Genomic DNA, 26,092 nt, shown 5'->3' with positions numbered 1-26,092 from the left:
TCCCCTCCTTATCCAAAGTCCTTCCTTATCCCAACACTCTACAAACAGGGAGAAAGCGAGACACAGAAATGTGGTGCAATTCCACTTCCATTACTACGCTTTCCTTTCTTCAAACAACTACCCATCACTCCCAGCTCTCCAATGGAGTTGGCCGAAATTCCCTTCAAATTGTTCCCCTCCGCCGCCTCTCCGTCGAAGCCGCCGCCACGACAAGGAGGGAGGACCGAACTGCTCGTCACATCCGCATTCGCAAGAAGGTAATTTTGTGTGTACGTGTGTGTAAGCGCTAGAATAATTGATAGGCTTCTTAATTGTAAAAAATTGAAATCAATTCCAGCCAATTGGGTGACCTTCGATCTGCAATAATGGATTTTATTTGATATAAGAGCTCTAAATTGTTTATACTATTAATGCAAGAGCTAATTTTGGTGCATTCTCAGGTGGAAGGGACGCCGGAGAGGCCGAGATTGTGTGTTTTTCGGTCCAACAAACACATCTATGCTCAAGTAATTGATGATACAAAGATGCACACTCTTGCTTCAGCCTCAACAATGCAGAAACCCATCTCAGAGGAGTTCGATTACTCCTCCGGCCCAACTATTGTAAGCTCAATCATGTTTTCACCATCTACTCAATACTCTTGCTGATGAATTGGTAAATCATTTATCAGATAAGCTAAATCCATGATGCTACTGTGATAACCTTGCAAAGTATTTGCATTTTAGTCAATATACCCATCATGTTCTTGGATGTAATGGTAGTGAATGGAATCATTACCATCATGTTTGGCTAAGCTTAGTTTAGAGAGCTTATAAGCTCTAACAGTAGTTTATAAGATGTTTCAAGAGAGTATAAACTGTAATGGCTAAAAAGCTTATACGTTGTCGAAGTGTTTTGGTGGATAATGTAGCTTATATTGGAAATAACAAGCCATAGTATAGTATGGTTATCTTTTAACGAGCTTATAAACTCCGCTAAAACACCCTCAAAGAAGCAAAAAATGGATTTCTTACCGAATGGTTATGTGAACTGATGCTTTCTAGTGAAAAGTGATTTGGCATTTTGGAAGTTGACATATCATTAAAAGGGAGGCCTTTATGATTTCTTCATTTGAAATTGGATGAAGAAAAGTGAGATTTTATCCTTCTCTTTGATTCCTTATTGCCCCTTTAACTTTTACTAGTGTTATTAATGTTAGGTTTCTTGTGACAGGAAGTTGCCAAGAGAGTGGGTGAAGCCATAGCTAAAGCTTGTCTCGAGAAAGGGATCGAGAAGGTGGCTTTCGACCGAGGTGGTTACCCCTACCATGGCCGGATCGAGGCTCTAGCCGATGCTGCAAGGGAGCATGGCCTGCAGTTTTGAAGTTAAAAACAGTGAGTAGGCTATTCTTCAAGCTAATTTATCATCCCTTTTCTTTCACTATGCTGTTGTGGGAATCAATGTTTGTCAAATATTCATGAAAATATCTTGCCAAAAACTTGTCTTCATGTTCATATGTAATTTCTTGTGACAATTCATGAAGAATCATGCGGCTTTCCTTATTTCGGTTTTAGCTTTCTTTAACATCAAGCAATGTTATACTACATGTAGTTAGTTGTATGTCATTTTTCACCTTTGGGAATCAGTGCATGATGTCAAATATAATTAGAATCATTCATGAATGACACTTAACAATCAATATCTGTGACATAAAAACCAAGGTGAAGTAAACAGACTCTTTTACAGTTTGGACTAATAAAACACAATGAACGACATGTATCAAAGTAAAGATAGTGTTCAAAATTTGTTAAGAAGTTTCAAATGCAAGAAGGCTTCCTCTGTAATACTAACATCCTTGGAAACTTGTGAGTGATATCTGCACCACAACCATACCAACATACAATCTCAGTTATAACTTTCAACTCCTTGAGTCTTCTGGTAACAGCTCTTCAAGAGAGTTGAGAACTTCGCTCATTTCTGGACGAAGATCGGATGGATATTGAAGACATGAACAAGCAATTTCAGCCATCTGGTCAAACAAAATCATGGATCATGATCATGAACTCAAATCTTCACTGGAACTACTTATTTTACTTACCCTTTCAGCTGCCCTGGGAGGGTAGTCTTCTTTAAGTTTTGCATCGACAATCTCGTGCACAAATGCTGTACGTCGATTTGCCTGGTTATCAAGAACATGTAGTCACATGTAAAGAAAAAATGTGGCCAAATAAAAGAATGTATCCCAAAAACTAGCCTATTAGAGTACATAACACATACCAAAGAGTCAATTTGCTCCGTCCATTCTTCGATCTCTTGCATGGGACCAAATGGTGGGCTACCGGTCAAAAGTTCAAGGAGAACCACACCAAAGCTGTAAACACTGATTTTCTTTCTTCCAACTAAAGGGCGCCTAGTGCAAAGAAACGCGAAGTAACAAGCAAGAGAGCAATTAGTACAAATACTAACAACTAAGAACGACTCACAACTATACATACTTCATGGGGTCACCATGATCACTACCCTCAGATGAGACCACAGTAGAGCTTTGAGTAAAGAGATAAGTATCAGTTATCTTAACAGTTCCGTCGTCAAAAACTGAAACACTGTTGGATGTGATCATATAATGCATCAAGTTCTTCTTATGCAAGTAGCATAAGCCCCTTGCAACCCCAACACCAATTCTGATTCGCTGGGCCCATGGCAGAGCCTGTTGCATAACAACAATATCAAAGAAGGAACATCTCTTATAAATACAGATTATGATGAACCAACCATAAAGAATGTTTTCTAAGGACCCTCGCGGTGCAAACTCATACACCAAGAAATGCTGATCATCGTCCACACAATAGTGAAATAGCTTATCCACATCTTCATGCTTTAGACCAAATATTGTTGAAACCTACAAAATCCATGTTATAGACTTTTGCAGCCACATCAACACAAACAATGTTTTTCCAAACCTTAGTTAGAATTTCTTGGTGTGGCAGATTCGTGTCGAGCCTTTTGATTGCTGCAGGCTGTCCAGTTTTAAGGGTTCCACGGAATACACTTCTTCCACACGGCATGCTAAAGTTAGCAGTGATGGAAATTATCTCTTCTTTGGAAACTGCTTTTGACAGCATACTAGTTGATAAATATATATATACATATGCTTACATAACTAAATTTGTATATGAAAAGAAATCATCTTTTACCTTCTAGCTCTAACCCAACAAGGGCTGACTCAAGCTGGGTTAAAACCTCTCTCATTATCGGCCGTTGCTTTGGTTCATAAAGCAAGCATGTTTTAGCGGTGTCATAGCATATCTTAAGGCTCCTATCTGAGATATTTCCACTCACATTTGAGTCTACAATCTCGTGAGGTTCCCTATCGAATCCCAATTGGAGAGGTACACTAATCCATCAAGTGCTTTTCTCCCACTCAATACTTCCAACACCACCACGCCAAAAGCATATGTGTCACTCGCCCTAGTTAGCTTACCACCGGAGCTTAGCTTTTATGATGTGGATCTTCATACCCATCCGTGCCCCTAGGACCCGTACTCACATGGCTTACATCAAACCCTACATGTCTGGCCAGGCCAAAACCCGCAACTTTAGCCTCAAAATTCTCATTTACAAGGATATTTGCACTCTTCACATCCCGATGTATGACTGAGCTGTTGGGAGTGTGTTCGTGAAGATAACACAGGCCCCGAGCAGCTCCGATCAATATATTAATCCGTTGGCGCCACGTGAGCGAGGCACCGCCCACCCTTGACTGGTTGAGGTGATGCTTGAGTGAATGATTGGCCACATACTCATAGATAAGAATCATATCTCCCTTTTCGTCACAGTAGCCAATGAGAGAAACTATATTACGGTGCCGGATCTCAGTTAGGGTTTCAATCTCCTTGGTGAACTCGCTCTGGCCTTGCAGGGACCACGCATTTCGCCGCTTCACCCACGGCCGTTTGGCCGTTGTCGATGGAGCCTTTGTATACTTTACCGAAACCACCGGTTCCGATTTCTTCACTGAAGTTGTTGGTGGCCAACCGGATATCGGCTAGAGAGAATTTAGGACGTTGTGGTTTCAAGAAAGAAAATGATGATCCCATCTTTTCAGCTTAAAGGTATTTGGAGGGTGCTCGAATGTAGTGATTTCGAGCTTCAATCAATGGTGGTTTGAATTATCAAGAAAATTGACTTGCTGAATTCACTATCGATCTAAAAATGCGTTATGAATGAGCTCCAGCAATCAAAGGGAAAGTAGTGGAGCCAAGATGAATTCTTTTGTATTAATAATAATAATAATTAGTAGTATATAATGGTGGTTTGAATTTTACAGAAAATTGAATTGATGATGGAATGGAAGGAAAAGTACTGAGACCAGTGGTGGATGAATCCATTTGTTTATAAGGAATACTAAAAAATAGCTCTTGCATTGTTATAACTATTCGAACTATTAACGGCCTAAGAATCACAGTGATTGTTGAATTCGAATAAAATATCTTATGTATTAATAACATAAATTTTATTGAGTGAACTGCATGGTCCCTAACTTTTGCACTTGTAATACCAGTAATCTCTAAAGAAAAATAGAACAAGAGGAGTCTAACGTTAAATATAATACGAATCATATTTTTTCGAACCAATACCCTTAGGCCCTAAAGGGGCATTTTTGTCAATGCATTATATTGCTGACACGTGATTTCTGCCACATTTCTGTCAGTACCTTCTTATGTAATTTTCTAATAAGTTTTTGTACTTCATACGTAATTAAAATTTTGTCATTATTTTTACTCTCTAATTTTTTTATAATATACATATTTATCATTATCTGCATTAATATGAACATTAATTAATATAAATATGAACATATTTATAAAACTCATTTTCTGGTATTTTTCCGTGTTTTTATTTCCCGTAATTTATTTTATTTACATTGATTTATGGATCAATTTTATTTATTATGAAAATATCCTAATTCTGCAGTATTAATTTATAAATTTACATTGTCTTATTTCAATTATTGTTAATAAAAAAATTTGAAGGATTAAATAGCTAATATCACATGCTTGAATTTTTTCAAAATATTACTCGTGTTTCAATTTTATCATGAATGGGAAGAAACTATGCAAATTTATATCTAAAGATTGAATGTTCATATGATGTTAAAAATTTCAGTTTGAGCTAAATTAAAATTACATCAATAAAATATCAATCATAAAATCATCTTAAAGTTAGGCTTAGAGTAACAAATTAGTTCGATGATATATGATGAAATAATATTTTAAAAGTCAATATTTTCAATAAAACAATTATTGTATCATTTAATTAAAGGTGAAATATTTTTTATTTTGTGTATTATTCAGATTTTATTGCATAAATAACTTCACTTTTCAATATTTTTGTTTCTCAATGAATTTCCTACATGATATAAGTACTAAATTGTTACCACTAACTAGAAATAGAGGGACATAAGAATTTTTTTTTGGTACAAATATTGAAAAAACTTTAATCACGTATGAAGTACCTCCTGAACTTATACTTAGAGCATCCGCAATGGTAGGCTAGCCGATTGACGTGGCTAGCCGAACCATTGGAGTAGGCTAGCGGGAAATCGGCCAAAATTTCGGCGTGGGCTAGCCGATCGCGTTGCGCTGGCCGATGCGCTAGCCGATGCGCTGGCCGCCATTGTGGCGTGCCGATCGGCCAGCGATCGGCCAGCGCTATTTTTTAATTTTTAATTTTTTTTTTTTTTGAAAAAATATATAATGTATTTTTTAAATATTTTTTTATGAATTTTTTTTAATTATGTAATTTTTAAATAGGAACACAGACGACGGGCTAGACCCAATACAAATTTAAGACCCCCGTTCGGCTAGCGGCAAACTATAATGGATTCAAAGCATACTAACATTTGTTAATGTATTTTTTAATAAATTAGTGAGGAGTAGAGTGGGGCGGTGGCTCGTGTGTGGAAGCCCGGATTTTATTTTATTATGTAATTTTTTTGATTTTTGGTTAATGTACTTTTTTTATTTAAATAAAATTAACGATTTTTTTCAGTATATGTGTCGTAAATTTAATTCCGTAAATGTAGTATATTTTGAATTATTTTTATTGCGGCTGGCCTATGGCTGGCCTAAATCTGATGTGGCAGGTGGTTTTTTTAGTGTTGCTGACGTGGCAGGGGAGAGAATGGCTGGCCTACCGACCATTGCGGATGCTCTTAAGAAGCTACTGACAGAAATGTGAAAGAATTCATATTTAGGGATTGCCAAAAATGCCCTTCAAGCTATTTGGGCATTTTCGTCCGAAAAGTGGTTAATAAAACATGATTCGTGATTATATTTAACGTTAAGCTCCTCTGGTGTTATTTTTTTTTTTTTTTGTTAGGGATCATTGGTGTTACAAGTGCAAAAGTTAAGAACCTTTCACGGATTCAATTTTATATCAGCAATTGATCCTTGGTTGTTCCAAATTTTCTACCTACTAATTAATGGATTTATTGTCTAACTTAATTGAAATGCTTTTAGTCGAGAAATGTTATGTTACATAGTACAATGGATTAATATGTTTCATGAAAAGGCTGAATATCAGCACTTGAATATTTGAAAAGGGTTCGGCTCTTTTTTTCACTAAATTACAATATGCTTCTAATTTATTAGATTTTGTTATCAATCGGCATTTACTCATCCAAAATATGTAGATTGTTAAATTTTAAAGAGTCTCGGATTGAATCCCGGATTGTGCTTACTGCGTCTCATTAGCAAGACCAATAAGGCCCATTTCCTCCATTTTCAGTGGATTAACTAATTGAGACACTATCTCCAAAAATAAATTTTAAAAATGTTATTTAAACAGCTTTGAGATTATACTATATCGCTTCAATCTATAAAATCATACCGCCATTATAAATTTAAAAATAGTTGTTAAAAAAGAGTGCCCTCCCTCAAAAATGCGTAGTTGTAGAAAATTCTAGATACGAGGCATAAAGTCCGTGCTCATTTTAAAAACACATAAACAAGATTATTGGACAACCACCAACCCATGAACAATTTAAGTCAAGCAGTTGTTTCTAGAAAGGAGTAGTACTAATATAATTATAATCTTTCCCTGTCCCATAAAAATATGAGTAATGGATATAACACATGAACTAAGATAAAATCGATATAGTAAGAGAGATGAGGAAATTGGTATGATAAATAAAAAAGATGAGAAGAATGATACTAGTTAAATTAGAGTTAGTGGATAGTGAGATCTGTATTATTAAGTTGATATAATTTTCTAAAAATGAAATACACATTTTTTTTATATTTCAAATATGTGTTTTAGAAAAAAAAAATCCTCTATTAATTACTTTCTACGTTCATATTTTAAAGTTCTCATCTGGTTCGATGCGAGTTTTAAGAAATAACACCTTTATTCGTGAATAGGAGTTTTGATTTTTCATTTTAGTCCATCCATAAATAGAAATCTCAATATATTTTTATAGTAATAGAGTTTCACATTCCACTAACCTATTACACTCATATTTCACTTAAAATTAACATATATTACTACAAGTGAGATCTATATTTCAATAAAAATTTTCCACTCACTGTTTTTAGCATTTTAAAAATCCGTGCCACCTAAAAATGACACTCCTAATGACGATGGAGGAAGTATAAAGAAAAGTTGGTGAAAAAAAATACTATTCCCTCCGTCCCAAGAAAATTGATACAAAATTTTTGGGCACGAAGATTTAGAATTTATATTAAATAAATAGGATAGATGAAAAAAGTAGGAAAAATAAGAGAGAGAAAGGTAAATGATGGAATAAAGTAAGAGTGATTAGATGTTTTGTCTTTTATTAAAAAAGGAAATTACTCAACTTTGTTGAGACGGACTAAAAGGGAATACGACTCAACTTTCATGTGACGGATGGAGTATAAAATAAAATCTACTCCATCTGTCCCACATAATTTTACCCAGTATTCCATTTTGGGTCGTCCCACATAATTTTACCCATTTCACTTTTACCATTTTTGGTAGTGGACCTCATATTCCACTAATTCATTCCTACCCACATTTTATTATAAAACTTATATTTTAAATGTAGGACTCACATCCCAGTATCCCACCAACTTTTTCAACTCACTTTCCATTAGATTTTTTAAAATCCGTGTCGGATCAAAGTGTCACAAATTATGTGGGACGGAAAGAGTAAATGTTACTCCCTCCGTCCCACAAAGATAGTCCCACTTTGACCCGACACGGGTTTTAAGAAATGTAATGAAAAATGAGTTGAAAAAATTGGTGGGATGTGGGTCCTACTTTTAAAGTATTAGTTTTATAACAAAATGTGAATATGAATGAGTTGGTGGAATATGAGGTCCACTACCAAAAATGAAATGACAAGACTTTAAATATAAAAAAATTGAATATAAAAAAACTGATAGACTTTTAAATCACAAGACCTGTTTTTTGCAGCCAAGGGACAGAAAACATATATAAACACAAAAAAGTTCATCTTTTTAATTTTTTGAAGTAGTATACTCCCTCCCTTGGTTCCATAGAAATGGATTTAATTTGATTTTTCGCTTGTTCCATATAATTAGTTCGTATCTACTTATATTTTTTCTTTTTTTCTATCTTACTTTATTATTTATCGGCTCTATTTACTACACGATTTCAACTATTTTTTTTATTATCTCTTACTTTATCAATTACTATAATTTAAATAATTAATTCATTTATTGTGAAATATATGATTAAAAATACTTTAAAATATGTACTCCCTCTGTTCTGTTATAGTTGAGTCATTTTTCCATTTCGAAAAGTTCCCTCATAGTTGAGTTAATTCTATATATAATAGTAACTTTTTTCTCTTTCTTACTTTACTCTCTCTACTTTATTCACTTTAACTTTATTATTTCTACTTTTTTATATCTTTTACTTCCTCCGTCCACAAAAAATAGATCACTTTTGCCATTTTGGGACGTCCACAAAAAATAGATCACTTTCTAAAAATGGAAAGTTTATCTCTCATACTTTTCCCACTTTTTCTTCCCTCTCTCATATTTTTACTCACTTTTTCTCCCTATCTCTCTTACTTTACCTATTTTTCTCCTCTTATCTCTTATTTTACCAATTCTACATTAAAATCCGTGCCGAAAAACAATAGATCTATTATTTGTGGACGGATGGAGTACTTTTTTATCTATTTATTTAACACACTCAACATCTCTTTCTTAAATTCCGTGCTGAAACGTTTCGCTTCAACTATGAGGGAACGGAAGAATTATTATATTATTCCCTCCGTCCGTGAATAGGAGTCCCATTTTTTCCATTTTAATCCTCCGTGAATAGGAGTCTAGGTTCACTTTTACCATAAATGATACTCCCTCCGTCCCGCTCAAGATGACACGTTTTCCTTTTTAGTTTGTCCCAACTAAGATGACACGTTTTCCTTTTTAGTTTGTCTCAACTAAGATGACACATTTCCTTTTTGGGTAACTTTCTCTCTCCAATTAATACACTCAACCACTTTTTCTCACTCCTATTAAAATATCTATCTTTCTTTATCTCTCTACTTTAATACTCACACTCACCTTCTCTCTCTCCAATTAAACACTTTAATCAATAACTCCTAAAATCTTGTGCCGGCTAAGCGATGTATCATCTTAGCCGAGACGGAGGGAGTAACATTTCTTAGAACCCGTACTACCAACAAATGAGACTGCTAATAACATACGGAGGGAGTATCACATTTAACCTGATTTTCGAAATGTTGGCCTTTAAGACTTTCTCAAAGACAGGCGGAATAAATATGTTTGAAAATGGGGAGCTATGAAAAAACAGTGTGTGTACAATCAAAGATCAAATCCTATATCCTAGTCACTGCCACATCAGTTTTCATGATATAGTCAACTGTCTGAATAGTTAATCCAAATATTATCCACATGACCAGAATCATCCACATACTTCATATAATTTCAATATTATTTATTTATTTATTATCCTCGTTGCAAAGAGTTCATTTCTAAATGCATCAAATCAAATTTCTATAATAACATCACTTTTGCATTTTGCACTTTGCATTAACTAAGTTTTACATTAATCAGAAAATATCACGCTAGATTAGATCTTGGACTATTCTGTTTTTATATTCATGATTACTCACTCTATCTCTAAAATCAATCTAAATGCTTAGTAGATTACACAGGTTTTAATACAAAATTAATAATATAAAAAAAAAACTTTCATGTCAATATTTGTAATTTAACAAGTTCATCCATTTCATTCGAATTCATATCAACTACTAATATTACATAGTAAAATCATAGTTAACAAGCATAAGACATTTTTATTTCTAAAATTTCTTAAACTTCAAAACATTCCTCAAAAAGATTATAACCATCATTTTATTGTCACTTAGCATAAAAAGAAATTTAACCGCTTGGGTTTAACTGTTTAAGTTTCACATTCAATGAACTGTTCAACACAGTCTCTCTAGAATAGTTCCATCGCCCACCGATGTCAATTAGCACAGCATTCAGCGCCACTGCCGCTATATATAGCACCAGAAATTCAAGAATTTTCTTCAAGAGGTTGCAAACAAATCGCTCCCAATATTATCCTCGCATCAATCACAATTCTGCTCATTACATCACACCCAATTCTCGCAAAGTCTCGATCTTTTCTTCATTCCATACTAGAATTTCAGACAGAAGCAGCTCTCGTTGCAAGACTTTTGCTGGGGTTGCGTTGAAGGCGGAGGCTGCAATGACGGTGGCGGCGGCGCCGATTTGCGTTGAAGACGGTTCCCTATTGGTGAATGGGAAGGTGGTGTTGGAGGGTGTCCCTCAAAACGTCGCCGTTTATCCTGTGATTGATGGGTTGTCTTCTTCTTCTGCTGCTTTTATTGGTGCTAGCTCGAGTGAACCTAGCTCAAGACATGTTTTTAGTCTTGGTGTTCTTCGGTAAGTTTTTTTTTTTGAGAAAAAAAGGTCTCTTGTATCTGAATTTGGTTAATATAACTGGGAAAGAATGTGTTTTGCTGAGTTATTTGCATTGTGATAAATTTTCTGAGGTTAGTATTGAATGTTGAGGAGGAATTTGTGTTGTTCTTGCTTCATAATTTGATGTTTTTTTTATCAATAAATCTCTGTTCAAGGATCTTGGTAGTGTGCACACGAGTTTTAATATAAAATTAGTAAAGTAAAAGAAATAAAGTGAAAAAATGGATAAAGAAGCACCGTTAATAGAACATGAGACTCATCTTATTATGGAGAGATATTACCAGAGACTAATTTTAGTAGAAATGTGGAATTGGGTGTATGCATTGGTTTTAGAGTATTTTCTGATAGGTTGTGAGTTTTGCAGAGAATGTAGGTTTATGTGCCTCTTCAGGCACAAGATTTGGTGGATGATACCTCGGTTTGGGAGTTCGGCTAGTGATATTCGAATGGAAACACAGATGTTGTTGTTGGAAGTGAGGGAAGAGTCTGCAGTTCAAGATGATGATAGTACTTTGGTACAGTCAACTGATAACAACACTTCCTATGTGTTGTTTTTGCCTGTTTTAGAAGGGCAATTTAGAGCAACATTGCAAGGAAACTCGGCTAATGAGCTCGAATTCTGTGTTGAAAGTGGTTAGTTAGTTAGTTAGTTAGCAACCTGCATTCTTCCTTCTTCAGAGACTGAAGTATGTTTGTTTTAGTATGCGTCATTGTAATCTGTCAACTCGGTTTCTTGCAGGAGACGCTCATGTACAGACCACTCATGTTTCAGAGGCTATCTTTGTGAAGTCGGGGAGCAACCCGTTTGAGCTCATACGCGATTCTTTAAGGTAAACTGATCTTAGTTCACACCCTTTGGTTTATGATAGTGTCGTTTGAGAATCTCTCGATAAGTGCTTGAATACGCAATGCAGGATTCTTGAGAGTCATAAAGGTACCTTCACTCGTATAGAACACAAAAAGGTGCGAATTAGTTCACCCGAATCACCTTTATATATGATGCTTGTAATGAAGAGTGTTAGTTTCATCTGATATGATTTGATTCACAGAAACCCACACATTTGGATTGGTTTGGTTGGTGTACTTGGGATGCTTTCTATAGAGACGTTACTCCTCGTGGGATTAGAGAAGGTCTTGAAAGGTATACCGATACACTCCATTGTTATCACCTTGGGATGTTTGGTTCCTTGGCCTATTTATTGTAATAGGAAATAGAGGTAACGGTTACGTTTCTGGTCAGCTTGCTCGAAGGAGGTTGCCCGCCTAAATTTATAATCATAGACGACGGATGGCAAGATACATTTGACGAGTTCCAGAAGGAAGGAGAGCCTTGTGCTGAAGGGACACAGTAAGTGATTCTTGTTTTGGAACAATCTCATGTTTTGTGAATTTCTAATTATGGTTAAATATGACAGATTCGCCATTAGATTAGCCGGTCTCAAGGAAAGCTCCAAGTTCATGGAGTCGGGTGCAGATATGTCATGCCACGATCTGCATGACTTTGTCAAGTTCATCAAAGAGAATCACGGCTTGAAGTATGCTTTTTTGCATCGAGTCACCTTGCCTTTAAGCTCAAAAGTTAACAAAATCTAACTGCAACGCGATGTATGGTGCAGATATGTGTATGTTTGGCATGCGTTGGTAGGTTACTGGGGAGGGCTTCTCCCGTCTTCTGAGAAAATGAAGAAGTACAACCCAAAGCTCGTGTACCCAATACAGTCTCCCGGCGATGTTGGAAACACGCGTGATATAGCAATGGACTACTTAGAGAAATATGGAGTTGGCCTCATTGATCCTGAGAAAGTCTATGATTTCTATAATGATCTCCATAGCTATCTTTCTAGCAGTGGTGTCGATGGCGTAAAAGTAGATATCCAGAATCTGATAGAGACGATGGGGGCGGGCCATGGTGGGCGAGTCGCCCTCACGAGAAAATACCAAATGGCACTCGAGGAGTCCGTTGCTAGAAATTTCCAAGAGAATAACCTGATATGCTGTATGAGCCTCAACTCCGATTCCATTTACAGGTACAGGAACTCGGCTAGACTCCTACTAGTCTCTGTTTTCGCGTTTTGTGGTTGTTTCTTATTGTCAGTGGTTCTGCAGCTCAAAGAGAAGTGCTACTGTACGAGCATCGGAGGATTTCATGCCACGAGAACCTACATTTCAAACGTTGCACATTGCTTCTGTGGCTTTCAACAGCCTTCTGCTCGGGGAGATCATGGTTCCCGATTGGGACATGTTTCAGGTAGCCGTTTTAAAAATGAATTTGAATTTGAATTTGGATTTGGATTTGGATTTGGATTAGTCCATTGGGATTTATGCGCCAATCCTATTTCAGAGCCATCACTACACAGCAGAATTCCATGGTGCAGCAAGGGCTGTGGGTGGATGTCCGGTGTATGTGAGGTGAGCTTCGTTAGTAAATACTATGTACGAGTTATATGTGATGCTCAGAGCCTTAACAGAGGGGGAAATTCTACAGTGATAAACCGGGAAACCACGACTTCAAACTACTCAAGAAGTTGGTATTGCCCGATGGCTCGATACTGAGGGGTAGATACGCTGGGCGGCCTACCCGTGATTGCTTATTTGTAGATACAGTAATGGATGGAAAAAGGTGAAATTACTCAAACTCCTTTTTGAATTTGTATTGAAACCATAGGCTAATTCAACTACATTCACCTTTCCAGCTTACTGAAAATTTGGAACTTGAATAAGTTAACTGGAGTAGTTGGCGTCTTCAACTGCCAAGGAGCCGGATGTTGGTCGTTGAGAGATGCAGAGCAACAGGATCCTAAGCCTATATCCTTGTCAGGTAGTGTAAGTCCTCGGGATCTTGAGTTTCTCGAAGAAATTACTGACGAGAGATGGAACGGGGACTGTGCCATCTATTCTTTCCACACCGGTAAACCTTCAAATTTCTTGCTCGTTGCTCTTTATAGCCTTGTGAAAATGCCAATCTCCTTGTTTAAACGATGCGTGTTAACATGATATCACGAAATAGGATCGTTGTCACGACTGCCGCGAGAAGGAAGTCAGCAAGTAACACTGTCAACTCTTGAATGTGAAGTATTCACAATCTCACCTATACATGTGAGTAAACAAGCTCACTGTTTCAAGAAAATTTAGATGTAGTTTCATTGGTGCTTACTATGTAACTTTTATATGAACAGGCTGTGAATGACACACTCGATTTTTCCCCAATTGGATTGGTTGATATGTTCAACTCCGGAGGTGCAACGGAGGGCTTGAGTTTTAGCAACGATGAACCCTCCATAAGGATAGAAGCACGCGGGTGTGGCCGTTTTGGGGCGTACTGCAGCAAGAAACCAACCCGTTGCACAGTCGACAGGGATGAGGTGGAGTTCGAATATGATCCAGATAACGGATTGCTGATAGTTAAACTTGAAGGTGAATGCAGAATCAAGAACATCAACATTTACTATTAGTTTTTGAGTGTTTTTTTTTTGGCAAAATAAGTATTGCAATAGCATGTTGCAAGAGAATGTATATTTGAATTGCCCTTGATGTTTGATTTTACAATTGTATTATGTAATCTTGTAATCTTGTTCTACATTTTCAAGCTTTTAAGGGGTGAGTGACTCATTTCTAATATGGTATCAGAGTGGGCCCAAGTCAATGATGGATTTTATCTCTGAATAGGGTTAATCGTCTTCGAATCAATGATGCCAGAGATAATTATTCAATTTTCTTGCACTTATTATAAATAATTGCTCGACCCTTGTATTTGTATTAACTTAGTAGATCACTTAATTGGGTCGATCGATGATCGTTCAAACACGAGACATAACACAAGAACCTGGTGGGAGAGCGCGTGGTCCGAACCCGGTAGTCGATCTTCGTATCTGTGTAACCACACAAACACACAAAAAAGGCACACTCCCTACGCAGGCATTATCCTGTTCAGGTTCAAAGGGACTTTCTCAGCCTGATCGGGTCCCAGCCCCGGCCTCAACGGCAGTGGCTGGAACCGACACAGACACCCCCGGTGCATTTTCTCATCATTCAATGGACTAAAACAGACATTCAACATCACCAGAAAGAACCATTCTTTATTACTCTACAGTTCTTCAACACACTTCATGTCACAAGCTACTTGTTTACTTACCTAATGCATCAAGAGGCTTCTCAAACCACATCATTCTTGACAATGCAACATAGCTTCACAATCCAGCTCTAGATCCTGCCTCGTTTATTACGTCAATCTTCGTTCCTGGTAAGATACATGACACTTTGTTACTAACCAAACGAGAAAACATCCCAAAAGACTAGTCTGTCTATCAAAAGAGAGCATATAAATCCAACATCTGTTACCTTTAAACTGTCTTAGATTTTACATACTCCACCGGCAAGTAAATTTCACCTCCAACCTCACCGTGTTGCTCTCCGCTCACGGTTTTCTTGGCAGCTAAGAACTCGGCACTCATGGCTTCCATACCGTGCAGGACGGCCTCCTCTGCGTCCCCATATCCGTGCTCCTCTGCGTATTTCCTGACATCCTCGGTGATCTTCATCGAGCAGAACTTAGGCCCGCACATTGAGCAGAAGTGTGCAACTTTGGCACCATCAGCCGGGAGTGTTTCGTCGTGGAACGCTAAGGCAGTGGTTGGGTCCAGCGACAAAGCAAACTGATCCATCCACCGAAACTCAAACCTCGCCTTGCTCAGCGCATCGTCCCAAGCTTGAGCGTGAGGGTGCTGCTTCGCCAGATCAGCTGCGTGTGCAGCTATTTTGTACGCTATGACTCCGGCTTTCACATCGTCGCGGTTAGGCAATCCGAGATGCTCTTTTGGTGTCACGTAGCAGAGGAGTGCGGTGCCAAGGGCTCCAATGTTGGCAGCTCCGATGGCTGAGGTGATGTGATCGTAACCGGGAGCGATATCAGTTGTCAAAGGGCCAAGAGTGTAGAATGGTGCTTCGTTACACCATTCCAATTGCTTCTGCATATTCTCTGGGATCTTGTGCATCGGAATGTGTCCCGGCCCTTCATTCATCACCTAAAAGCAATGGTCTTGACTTGGTAAACAGTGCTGCTTCGATATATAAAGTTCTAAGATGCTAAAAATATTAGAAGAAATAGCTACCTGCACATCCTTCTCCCAAGCTCTACGCGTCAATTCGCCTTGAGTCAAGAGCTCGGCAAACTGAGCAGAATCATTGGCGTCGTAAATTGATCCGGGCCTCAATCCATCACCAATCGACAAGGCGATGTCATACTGGTTACAGATGTCTAGTATATCATCCCAGTGTTCATATGCAAAGTTCTCCCTGTGATAAGCCAAGCACCACTTGGCGTGGATGGATCCGCCACGAGAGACAATGCCCGTCATCCGCTTAGCTGTCAGTGGGATGTAGCGGAGCAGGACGCCAGCATGGATGGTGAAGTAATCCACACCCTGCTCAGCCTGCTCGATCAATGTCTCTCTGAACACTTCCCAAGTGAGATTCTCAGCGATCCCGTCCACCTTCTCCAGCGCTTGGTAGATAGGCACAGTGCCAACGGGCACAGCAGAGTTGCGCAGGATCCACTCACGGGTTTCGTGTATGTGGCGCCCTGTCGAGAGGTCCATGATCGTGTCAGCGCCCCACATTGTCGCCCACTGAAGCTTGTGGACTTCTTCCTCGATCGAGCTCACAACAGCAGAGTTGCCGATGTTTGCATTCACCTTCACCAAGAAGTTGCGCCCCACTATCATAGGCTCCAACTCGAGGTGTTTCTTGTTCGAGGGGATGATTGCACGGCCACGTGCAACCTCGGATCGGACAAACTCTGGGTCGAGCCTCTCACGAGCAGCGCAGAACACCATCTCCTCAGTTATGATTCCCTGCTTAGCATAGTACATCTGTGTATACCGCGGTGCTCCTAGCTTTTCTCTTCGGTCGATCCACTCCTTCCTCACCTTCGGGAGCCCTATTGAATGCATATGAACCAAATGAGATAGTATATATGAACAAATAATTATCTGGAATTTATAACATACTATTTGAAATAAATTTGGACTCAAATTTAGAGCTATTATATGAAATCTTAATGTAGAAAAGAATACTAATAGCTTCAACATTCACCAACAAAATACTCCACATCAGAAGAGAAACAACAACAACGAATAAAGAATGCGGATAAGAATATACCAATTCGCGGGCTGATGTTCTGTGGACCGCTGGTGTCATAGGTGTCGAAATGGGGTTCATCGCCTGAAAGGTGGACGCGCCTAAAGGGAACGTGCAGCACGGTCCCTGACTGCTCGTGGATGACTTCCCTGAAACAACATCTTAGCATATGAGCAATATCAAAATTAGGGACTATGTTATAGAAAAGCCACGCACGTGTGTTCTTTGGTGCTTTTAGGGAAGCATTCCTCGAACGATGGAAGTGGGAGGAAGTCAGGGGCATTCGGATCAACTGTATGCCTACTACGCGTCTTAACCTTTTCTTGGTTGGTAGTTGAGGGATCAAAGGTTAGTGTAGCTTTGGGGCCTGAAAAGAAAGCAGGGGAGACTTCCTTTCTTCTTATGCTTGCGACCAGTCCATTCGTGTTTGTTCCGTGCAGGAATGAGCTGTTGAGGAACTTCGACGAAGAGGAGCAGTTCCTGTTGTTGCATACAGCTGATGCCAAGCTAGTTTGCATGGATGCCATCTCTGGTATACCAATCCTAATAAAAGGATATGAATACATTTCAATTTAGCAACACATTAAATCACAAATACATGAACAAAAAACACTAAATTGGAAGATAGTTAGGCATCAATGAAGGGAAAAAATATCATCTTTTCAAATGTAAGAACAAAAATACAAGCAAAACAAGGTACTTCAGAAAAATTAGATGATTTTATACTTTTCTCAGAATTAATTAAACAAAAATGTGATCTTGAGGTTAATATATGAACTAAAGAAGTTTTCAAGAAAACAATAATTTGTAGAAGTAAAAGCTCCTATTCATAGATTGAATCTATCAAACAATGCAGTGTCATCACCATCATCATCACAACATTCCAAAAAAAATTATGTAAAGCAGATGGCACTCAAATTAAACAAATAAAATTGTCAATACAACCATCAGAATTTGAAGTCTCCATCAATATGCAAAGTAATTACACAAGAAAACTATTTCAATCAAGCACAATCACAACCACACAAAGATTATGTGAATAAACCATTATCAAATTTGTGAAGTTGAACCATGCAATACAAAAAAAACACTCAAAACATAAACCAAAGCATACACATTTACTCACAAACATACTAAAACATCTGATTTTTCATGAAATTAAAAAAATGGACTCTCTCAAAACCTGAATTTCCTCAAACAGTGAGCATGCAAAAGATGATCAAAATCATAAATCAAATAAAATAAAAATAAAAAAAGAAAAAGGCTGTACCTCAACTGATGAGATCTTATCTGAAGAGATATTTTGTGAGTGAAAGAGAGAAAAATGAAAGGCTGATTAAAATTTGTGGGTATGTTACAATTTATAAATGAGATGGAATCGATGAGGTGAAGAGTGAAGACTGAGTAGTCACTATAAAGTAGGAAGCTCTCTGGTTTGAGTTAGTAACCTTTTTGGTTGTAACGAAATATCTCCCACACTGCGACAAAAGGGACCAAGATTAATTGCAGTTACACCCTTTATGTATTTCTCTCTTCATAATTTACTCCCTCAACTTTTGTCTCTTTCGGATTTTGAGTTTTTAACAATACGCACTGACGCACTTCGAAACTGTAGAGACATAGTATACCAATTAATACAAAAGAGAATTATACCCATTTTTCAATTGAAAGACCGCCTTTAGTAAAAAAATAAATTATAAATAAAAATATATATTAATTAAATATATAGTGAATCATTTCATATTAAAAATGTAAAATAAAAAAATATTAGTATTCCATCCATTTCATAATAATAGAGTCATTTTGTCATTTTCGTATGTTTCATAGTAATAGAGTCATTTCCCTTTTTAGTACTACATCCGTTTCACTCTAGTTGAGTCATTTTACCATTTCGGGAAGTTTCTTCATAGTTAAGTCATTTCCTAACTTCCTCCGTCCGACAAAGATAGTCCCACTTTGACCCGGCACGGGTTTTAAGAAATGTAATGAAAAGTGAATTGAAAAAGTTGGTGGGATGTGGGTCCTACTTTTAGAGTATTAGTTTTATAATAAAATGTGAGTAGGAATGAGTTGGTGGAATATGAGGTCCACTACCAAAAATGGTAAAAGTGAAATGAGACAAACTTTGTGGGACGAACGGAAATGGAAAAATGGGACAATCTTTGTGGGACGGAGGGAGTATATGATAACTTTTTTCTCTCTCTTACTTTACTCTCTCTTACTTTATTCATTTTATACTTTATTCTCTCTATCTTTTTCTCTCTCTTATTTTTTTATCTATTTATTTAACACACCCAATATTCATTTCTAAAATTCCATGCTGGAAAGTTTCGCCTTAACTATGGCGAAACGGAAGGAGTAAAAATCAAGACATTTTTACACACCTACTTTACTCTCTCTTACTTTCCTCTCTCTTCATTTATCTATTTTTTTTCATTTTTCACTTTATTCTCCATTTACTTAACTCACTTAATACATTTTTTTTAATCTCTATATCGAATAGAACCGCTTTAATTATTATGGAACGAAGGGAGTAGTATATAAATTTAAGTTCTACATGAATCACTATTTATATGTCTGCTGCCCAAACTTTGTCGGGAAATTTCTGAAGGTGACACGTGGTAGGAGAACAACCATTTAACGTTATGATTAAACTAAAATATCTAAAAACAATTGGGCTTCAATAATAAATATCCTAGGCCCAACTCAATAATTAGGTAGTTTGTAGTTTTAGTTCAATTGGTGGACCCAAGTAGCTGATTTTCCTTACAAGTCCACTTTAGTCTTTAGCCAACAAATAACGTAAGCTTTGTCATTTTGTTATCATGCAAATAGGGTTTCACATGGGAGTATCTATTTTTAAAATTGTATTCTCAAACAAATAATTTAGTTTGATATAGGAAGTATTAAATAAATAGAGTTTTATACTTAATAAAATCATGATCAAACATTTATTAAGTTCTTACTTAATATGAAATCAAATCACATTAATCAATCAAAAAGAAATTCAACCATTAAAAGAAAGATTGATCTTTGAGATCCTTCATTACATATAATTAGAATCCCAACGATTCCAGAAATTATCTTTCCATAAATCTCAATGATTCAATTTTTACGCGAAATTTTAATTTTGGGAAATTTTTACTTGATTTTTAACATAAATAAGTGCCTAAATTTGTAAGTAAGTAATTCTAAAGTTGAAGTGCCGACAGCTTGAATAATTTAATAATAGTTTTTAATATAAAATGGAACCTGAACCGTAGACTCAAAAAACGGATCCTACGCGGTTATTTCTATTACAACTTGCAAAATTTTTTATTTATTTTAAAACGTGGGGTAGTCAAAGTTGGGCAACAAAATACTATGAGTTCAACTTGTTTAGATATTTCAAGTAAATATCATTTTTTAATACTCTGGAATCAAATCCATTTCTACTAAGTACATATATTCACATAATATTCGAGGTAATCAAATCTGTCGACATTACAGACTTATAGTTGCTATTTTAGACTAGAGTAGCATGTGATTAATTCAAAATCAATTTAAATTTGAGTTAAAATTAGATGAGAATATTACCATATTAGCAGCATCATCAGCGCATACATTTTTTTATGTGATTTGTAAAATTAATATTTAATCGAGATAAGAAAAATTAACAAGCTAATTTTCAATTTTCAAATTTAATGTTATCAATTTGTGAAATAAAATACTAAAAATGCGAAGTTATATTAACGGTGGATTCTATTAAAAAAAAATTATAGGATCGGATACCGTCGTCATTGATTATACTTATACATGTAGCCTCACTATTCAAATAATTGTTCATTTCCTCATTGATGCATATGTATTTTTTTCAAAAGTGTAAAGCTGTTAATTTGATGCACACTTTTTGTAGCTGTTTTAGCTCATTTATAGCTATTTGCCAACTAATATACCATAATCTTTAACGTGTGATGGTCTGTTGTGTGCTTTAGTTAGTAAATTGAATCGCTTTCATAACTATTCACTTTTTTAAATTTAAATTCAATCAATTGTTTTACTAGTATTATTTTTTCACATATCAAGTTATCAACTATAGTATGTGGAGTAACTGGAAATACCAATGACTCTTAGGCCAACCCTACTTATTAATTACTAGTATTATTCAGGTCAGGTTGCTGACCACATAAATTATTTTATTGCTACATAAAAATAATATATGGACAATAGAGCCAAATCCAATAAACAAACAAAAACAATGGTCACATGCACCAGGTTGATACCATACCATATGGTCAATCATTTTGTTTATTCTCATACAACGAATTTAAGTTTAAATTTGAAAACATCACACACCACTCAATTAAATTTTTATTGAATTATTTAGTTGGATTCATCTAACATTACATGTCATTTCAATAATTTCATTTTTCAATGACCTAAGATGGCCATGATACCACATGGCGTATCATAGATCGATTACAAGAAAAAATCTTTTAGTATCACAATCGAGATTCATTATATTCTCTAATTGGATCTAGGGCTGAATAATTCATATCAAATTTTATTTAGATTGATGCCAGACCATTTTCAATATATTGAGCCTATTTTAGTGTTTACAAAATCAAAATTTGTATCCTACTAATATTGGGACGTTTATCATGTTGTGTGTGTATGGATTGCGCCACAACTATATGAAGTGTTTAAGGTGTTAATCTATCTACTTAATTGTATTGATTATATATTAATTGGATCGGATATGAATTAATTAGATGTTATTGCATTATCTTACGTGGTCCACAAAATATTACTAAAACACACAAGAGACCAACTTCGTTACTAAATTTGTATTCCGATTATAAACATATCGTGGATAGAATGAATATAATAATATTAATTATCCGATTTATTTATGTTACTAGTAAAAAAATTAACTGATTTTCGATATTTTTTTATGCGTTCGCCTAAACTCAACTTTTGGTGCCTTTTCTAGACAAGCTCAAGCTGTGGTTAAGTTGTCTTGCCTCCAAAAACCGCGGACAGTTGCACACATATTTAATATCAACAGTACTCGTTTGCTGACTCATCTCCTTGTCAATATTACTTGTACTCATCCTAAATTTAATAATTTTCTCAGCTACCAATATTTTTGACCAATCTTTAATCTTAAATAAACTCTTATTGTGGGCTGCTGCCCCCTTTCCTATTTCACCTATTTAAACCCAATTTTTTCAATCACAGATACTCACCTTTGATTTCATCTCCTTCTCTCCCATTCTTGTTTTTTCATTTTAGATCTTCAAGAATCTTGATCTATCTACATTGCTTCATTGGTAAGAATCTTGATCATCTATCCCTTTTGCTAGTTTGCTTTTCTTGAAATGTAATCAGAGTTATGCTTGCAATGCCACTTTTCTTGATTTTGGTTCATGGTCCATGAGTTCATGTCTGGTTATGGTTCAATTCTTGCAGTTTAGAACCCGAAAAACGCCTCCGAAAACTGTAATAAAGCAAAGGAAAAAATGACAATCACAGCTGTGCCAGTGATCAAGAATGGCTGCCTAATGGTTCGTGGCAAGGTTGTCTTAACCGGAGTTCCAGACAACGTTGTCATCACTCCATCGAGCTCGGGGTCAGCCTTCGTTGGCGCCACTTCGCCTAGCCCGAGCTCTCACCATGTCTTCAATCTTGGAACTCTTGAGTGAGTTATTTCACATTTTCTGTTATTTCTGTTATTTTCTGTTATTTCTGTTATTTTCAGTTCTAACATTTCGCTTCACAAACCATTGACAGAAACTACAGATTCATGTGCCTTTTCATCGCGAAGATCTGGTGGATGATCCCGCGTGTTGGGAGGTCAGCTAGTGAGATCCCTATGGAGACTCAGATGCTTCTGTTGGAAGCTGAGGAGGAATCTGCTCTGGATTTGCTTCAAGAGGAGAGCGAAACGAGTGGGAACAAGTTCTACGTGCTCGTGCTGCCCGTGCTGGATGGAGCGTTCAGGACAACGCTGCAAGGGACTAAAGCGAACGAGCTCCACTTCTGCTGTGAAAGTGGTAAGCTGAATTCACCTCAGAAGCTCTGGTTAGGCCTCTTTTTTTGGTTTCTTGAAACTGAGCTCGTGTTTCTGTTCGTGTTCAGGTGATCCTAATGTGCAAATTTCACAAGCGTTGGAAGGCGTTTTTATCAATTCGGGTGACAACCCTTTTGAGCTACTCAAGGATTCAATCAAGTATGTTATGTTACATATTTGAATCAAGAAACATTATGCTTCAATAGTCAGATTTTGATCATTGAATTTGTTTTTGCTTGTTTAGGATATTGGCAAAGCACAAGGGCACATTTAGTCACCTGGATAACAAGAAGGTAACAATAGATCCATGATCACCAAAACACACACTAAATGTGTGAAATTTTCTTGAATTTTGAATATGTTTGTTTGCTTTGAACAGTCTCCTGCTCACATAGACTGGTTTGGATGGTGCACGTGGGATGCTTTCTACACTGATGTTACTCCAAATGGAATCAAAGATGGTCTACAAAGGTATGACAAAAAACCGAAAAATCTTTTATCGAATAAGCAAAAATCGAATCTTTTTTCTGAATTTGTATGAAATTCTTGATTCATGAAGCTTCAAAGAGGGTGGCATTTCTCCGAAGTATCTGATCATAGACGACGGGTGGCAAGAAACCGAGAACGAATTCAAGAAGGAAGGAGAGCCAATCATTGAAGGAACACAGTAAGGCTTTGCATCATTTAGCAAGAATCAATCTTTTCAACAATTTGATCATTATATTCATAATTTTTTCATGGTTTTTGGTTACAGATTTGCTACCAGATTAACTGATATCAAGGAAAATAGCAAGTTCAAGATCTCAGAATCAGATGGTACAGCAACAAATCTCAAAGAATTGATTCATCAAATCAAGGAGAACTATGGCTTAAAGTAAGATTCTTGATAATAAAAAAAGCTTAAGTTTCTTCTCTGATGAAAAAAGGCTAATAAATTTTACTTATATTGCAGGTATGTCTACATGTGGCACGCTCTAGCCGGCTACTGGGGCGGAGTGCAGCCAGCATCGGAGGCGCTCAAGAAGTACAACCCGAAGCTGCAATACCCGGTGCAGTCACCAGGGAACGTCGGGAACATCACAGACATAGCCATGGACAGCCTGGAAAAGTATGGAGTTGGAGTGGTTGATCCTGAAAAGGCCTTCGATTTCTACAACGATATGCACAGCTATCTTGCCAGCAGTGGTGTGGATGGTGTCAAGGTCGACGTGCAGAACCTGATCGAGACTCTGGGAGCCGGACACGGTGGCAGAGTCTCCATCACCAAACAGTATCATGAAGCTCTTGATGAGTCCATTGAGAAGAACTTCACTGACAACAACTTGATCTGCTGCATGTGTCACAACTCAGACTCGATTTTCAGCTCAAAGAAGAGCGCGACTGCTAGAGCGTCCGAGGATTTCATGCCTAATGAGCCCACATTTCAGACACTGCACATTGCATCTGTGTCTTTCAACAGCCTTCTTCTAGGTGAAGTTGTTGTGCCAGATTGGGACATGTTCCACGTAAGCACCTTCAATTTACACGCTTTGTTTGATTCGTACAACGTTTGATGTGATCCGATGCTAAATAATTTATAAATTCTGCAGAGCAATCACAGCACTGCAGAGTTCCATGGTGCAGCAAGAGCAATAGGAGGATGTCCAGTCTATGTGAGGTACAAACATTTATTACTCGAATCATACTAAAACCTTCGTTTTCATTACTGTGATTAACTCAACTGACTACATTCTTGCAGCGACAAGCCAGGAAAACACGACTTCGAGATACTCAAAAAACTCGTGCTGCACGATGGATCCATCTTGAGGGCTAGATATGCTGGAAGGCCTACACGTGACTGCCTGTTTGTTGATCCAGTCATGGATGGAAAGAGCTTGCTCAAGATATGGAACTTGAACAAGATAACCGGAGTTGTTGGAGTTTTCAACTGCCAAGGAGCTGGAACTTGGCCTATGAAACAAGCACCCGAATCCACTCAAAACACCGGCCCCATCCCAGGCCGTTTTAGCCCCCTTGATGTGGAATACCTCGAAGACATTGCAGGCGAAACGTGGACTGAGGACTGCGCTGTATATGCCTTCAATTCAGGTTTAGCAAAGCTTCATCACAGAAACAGCTCAAAACACAAATGCAATAAAAATTCGTTCTTGATCAAACTTCTTCTTCATTTTCGAATGCTGCAGGAACCCTTTCAAGAGTGCCTAAAAACAGAGCTGTTAGAGTGTCACTGGGAGTGTTAGAGTGTGAAATCTTCACCATTTCCCCAATAAAAGTAAGCACTGTTCTTGCAAAAATAAAATAAAAAATCGATTCTTGTATATGTTGTAGGCATTCTTGATAACTAACATGGACTACTTTTTGTGATGTGATCAGCAGATGTTGAATGAGGAAATCCAATTTGCACCTATTGGTCTGATTAACATGTACAACTCTGGTGGAGCAGTCGAGGATTGTACATTCGGTGAAACTGTGACAATCAAGGCAAGAGGGAGAGGATTGTTTGGAGCATATTCGAGTAAGAAACCGCGTTTCTGTAAGGTGGAGAAGAAAGATGAGGAGTTTACATACAGTTCAGACAGTGGATTGCTCACAGTAGATCTTCAAAGTGACAGCAGCTTCAAAGAGATTGAGATTGCCTACTGAATTATTCCAGATTTTCCAAGAGCAAAAATGTAGGATTTTTCACAGAAGAAAATTATTCAAATTTTTTCATCATGAGGATCAAAAAGAAGAGGGAAATTATATCAAGCTTTTTTGTCATTGTTTTCTGTTATTTCTTTCATTCTTTTTTTGTAAAGCTCGTGGTTAATTCAATAATGGAAGATGGATTTTATCTATTATTATATGCTTACTATTCACAAAATCAAGTAAAAGTACTCCATATACTCAGTTATGAAACTCAATATATTATTAGTAAAGTCTAAACCAAAAATCAAAT

General features: G+C 37.0%; 5 protein-coding genes across 7 annotated transcripts; 3 read left to right on the top strand and 2 right to left on the bottom strand.

Annotated features, from left to right (window-relative positions):
- The first annotated feature begins 3 nt into the window (after positions 1-3).
- LOC125207291 (50S ribosomal protein L18, chloroplastic-like) lies at positions 4-1,541 on the top strand. Its single transcript, XM_048106570.1, has 3 exons — positions 4-257; positions 441-602; positions 1,213-1,541. The coding sequence occupies exons 1-3, from the start codon at positions 69-71 to the stop codon at positions 1,360-1,362; spliced, it is 501 nt and encodes a 166-aa protein (XP_047962527.1). The 5' UTR covers positions 4-68; the 3' UTR covers positions 1,363-1,541.
- Positions 1,542-1,563: 22 nt separating this feature from the next.
- LOC125207282 (pto-interacting protein 1-like) lies at positions 1,564-4,148 on the bottom strand. Its single transcript, XM_048106561.1, has 6 exons — positions 3,174-4,148; positions 2,940-3,085; positions 2,475-2,878; positions 2,257-2,389; positions 2,078-2,158; positions 1,564-2,008 (listed from the first exon to the last, which is right to left on the bottom strand). The coding sequence occupies exons 1-6, from the start codon at positions 3,226-3,228 to the stop codon at positions 1,898-1,900; spliced, it is 930 nt and encodes a 309-aa protein (XP_047962518.1). The 5' UTR covers positions 3,229-4,148; the 3' UTR covers positions 1,564-1,897.
- A 6,319-nt stretch (positions 4,149-10,467) lies between these two features.
- On the top strand, positions 10,468-14,585 carry LOC125202411 (probable galactinol--sucrose galactosyltransferase 2). Its single transcript, XM_048100804.1, has 14 exons — positions 10,468-10,928; positions 11,332-11,600; positions 11,707-11,797; positions 11,882-11,930; positions 12,017-12,108; positions 12,208-12,315; positions 12,383-12,502; positions 12,584-12,994; positions 13,074-13,215; positions 13,309-13,376; positions 13,453-13,587; positions 13,661-13,875; positions 13,975-14,063; positions 14,144-14,585. Exons 1-14 carry the CDS (start codon positions 10,483-10,485, stop codon positions 14,417-14,419), a joined length of 2,511 nt encoding a protein of 836 aa, XP_047956761.1. The 5' UTR covers positions 10,468-10,482; the 3' UTR covers positions 14,420-14,585.
- A 79-nt stretch (positions 14,586-14,664) lies between these two features.
- On the bottom strand, positions 14,665-18,529 carry LOC125202418 (phosphomethylpyrimidine synthase, chloroplastic-like). Of its 2 annotated transcripts, XR_007173099.1 has the most exons (7): positions 18,373-18,529; positions 17,319-17,645; positions 17,124-17,251; positions 16,076-16,902; positions 15,306-15,988; positions 15,100-15,204; positions 14,665-14,955 (listed from the first exon to the last, which is right to left on the bottom strand). XR_007173099.1 is itself a non-coding variant. In XM_048100815.1 (6 exons), exons 2-5 carry the CDS (start codon positions 17,627-17,629, stop codon positions 15,308-15,310), a joined length of 1,947 nt encoding a protein of 648 aa, XP_047956772.1. In that variant the 5' UTR covers positions 17,630-17,645; positions 18,373-18,529; the 3' UTR covers positions 15,024-15,204; positions 15,306-15,307. The 2 variants fall into 2 exon arrangements, 1 of the variants encoding a protein (XP_047956772.1); XM_048100815.1 differs by lacking the exon at positions 14,665-14,955 and having other exon boundaries at positions 15,024-15,204.
- A 3,755-nt stretch (positions 18,530-22,284) lies between these two features.
- On the top strand, positions 22,285-25,994 carry LOC125201471 (probable galactinol--sucrose galactosyltransferase 2). 2 transcript variants are annotated; one of them, XM_048099594.1, is made up of 13 exons: positions 22,285-22,414; positions 22,554-22,782; positions 22,875-23,137; positions 23,223-23,313; positions 23,399-23,447; positions 23,534-23,625; positions 23,714-23,821; positions 23,909-24,028; positions 24,107-24,659; positions 24,744-24,811; positions 24,893-25,242; positions 25,338-25,426; positions 25,531-25,994. In XM_048099594.1, the coding sequence occupies exons 2-13, from the start codon at positions 22,604-22,606 to the stop codon at positions 25,795-25,797; spliced, it is 2,229 nt and encodes a 742-aa protein (XP_047955551.1). In that variant the 5' UTR covers positions 22,285-22,414; positions 22,554-22,603; the 3' UTR covers positions 25,798-25,994. The 2 variants fall into 2 exon arrangements, with proteins under 2 accessions (XP_047955551.1, XP_047955550.1); XM_048099593.1 differs by having other exon boundaries at positions 25,528-25,994.
- The last annotated feature ends 98 nt before the right edge of the window (positions 25,995-26,092 follow it).

This window comes from Salvia hispanica, chromosome 1, assembly GCF_023119035.1.
Source record: "Salvia hispanica cultivar TCC Black 2014 chromosome 1, UniMelb_Shisp_WGS_1.0, whole genome shotgun sequence".
In the NCBI taxonomy this organism is placed as follows: Eukaryota; Viridiplantae; Streptophyta; class Magnoliopsida; order Lamiales; family Lamiaceae; genus Salvia; species Salvia hispanica.
This window is presented reverse-complemented; position numbering and strand designations above follow the sequence as displayed.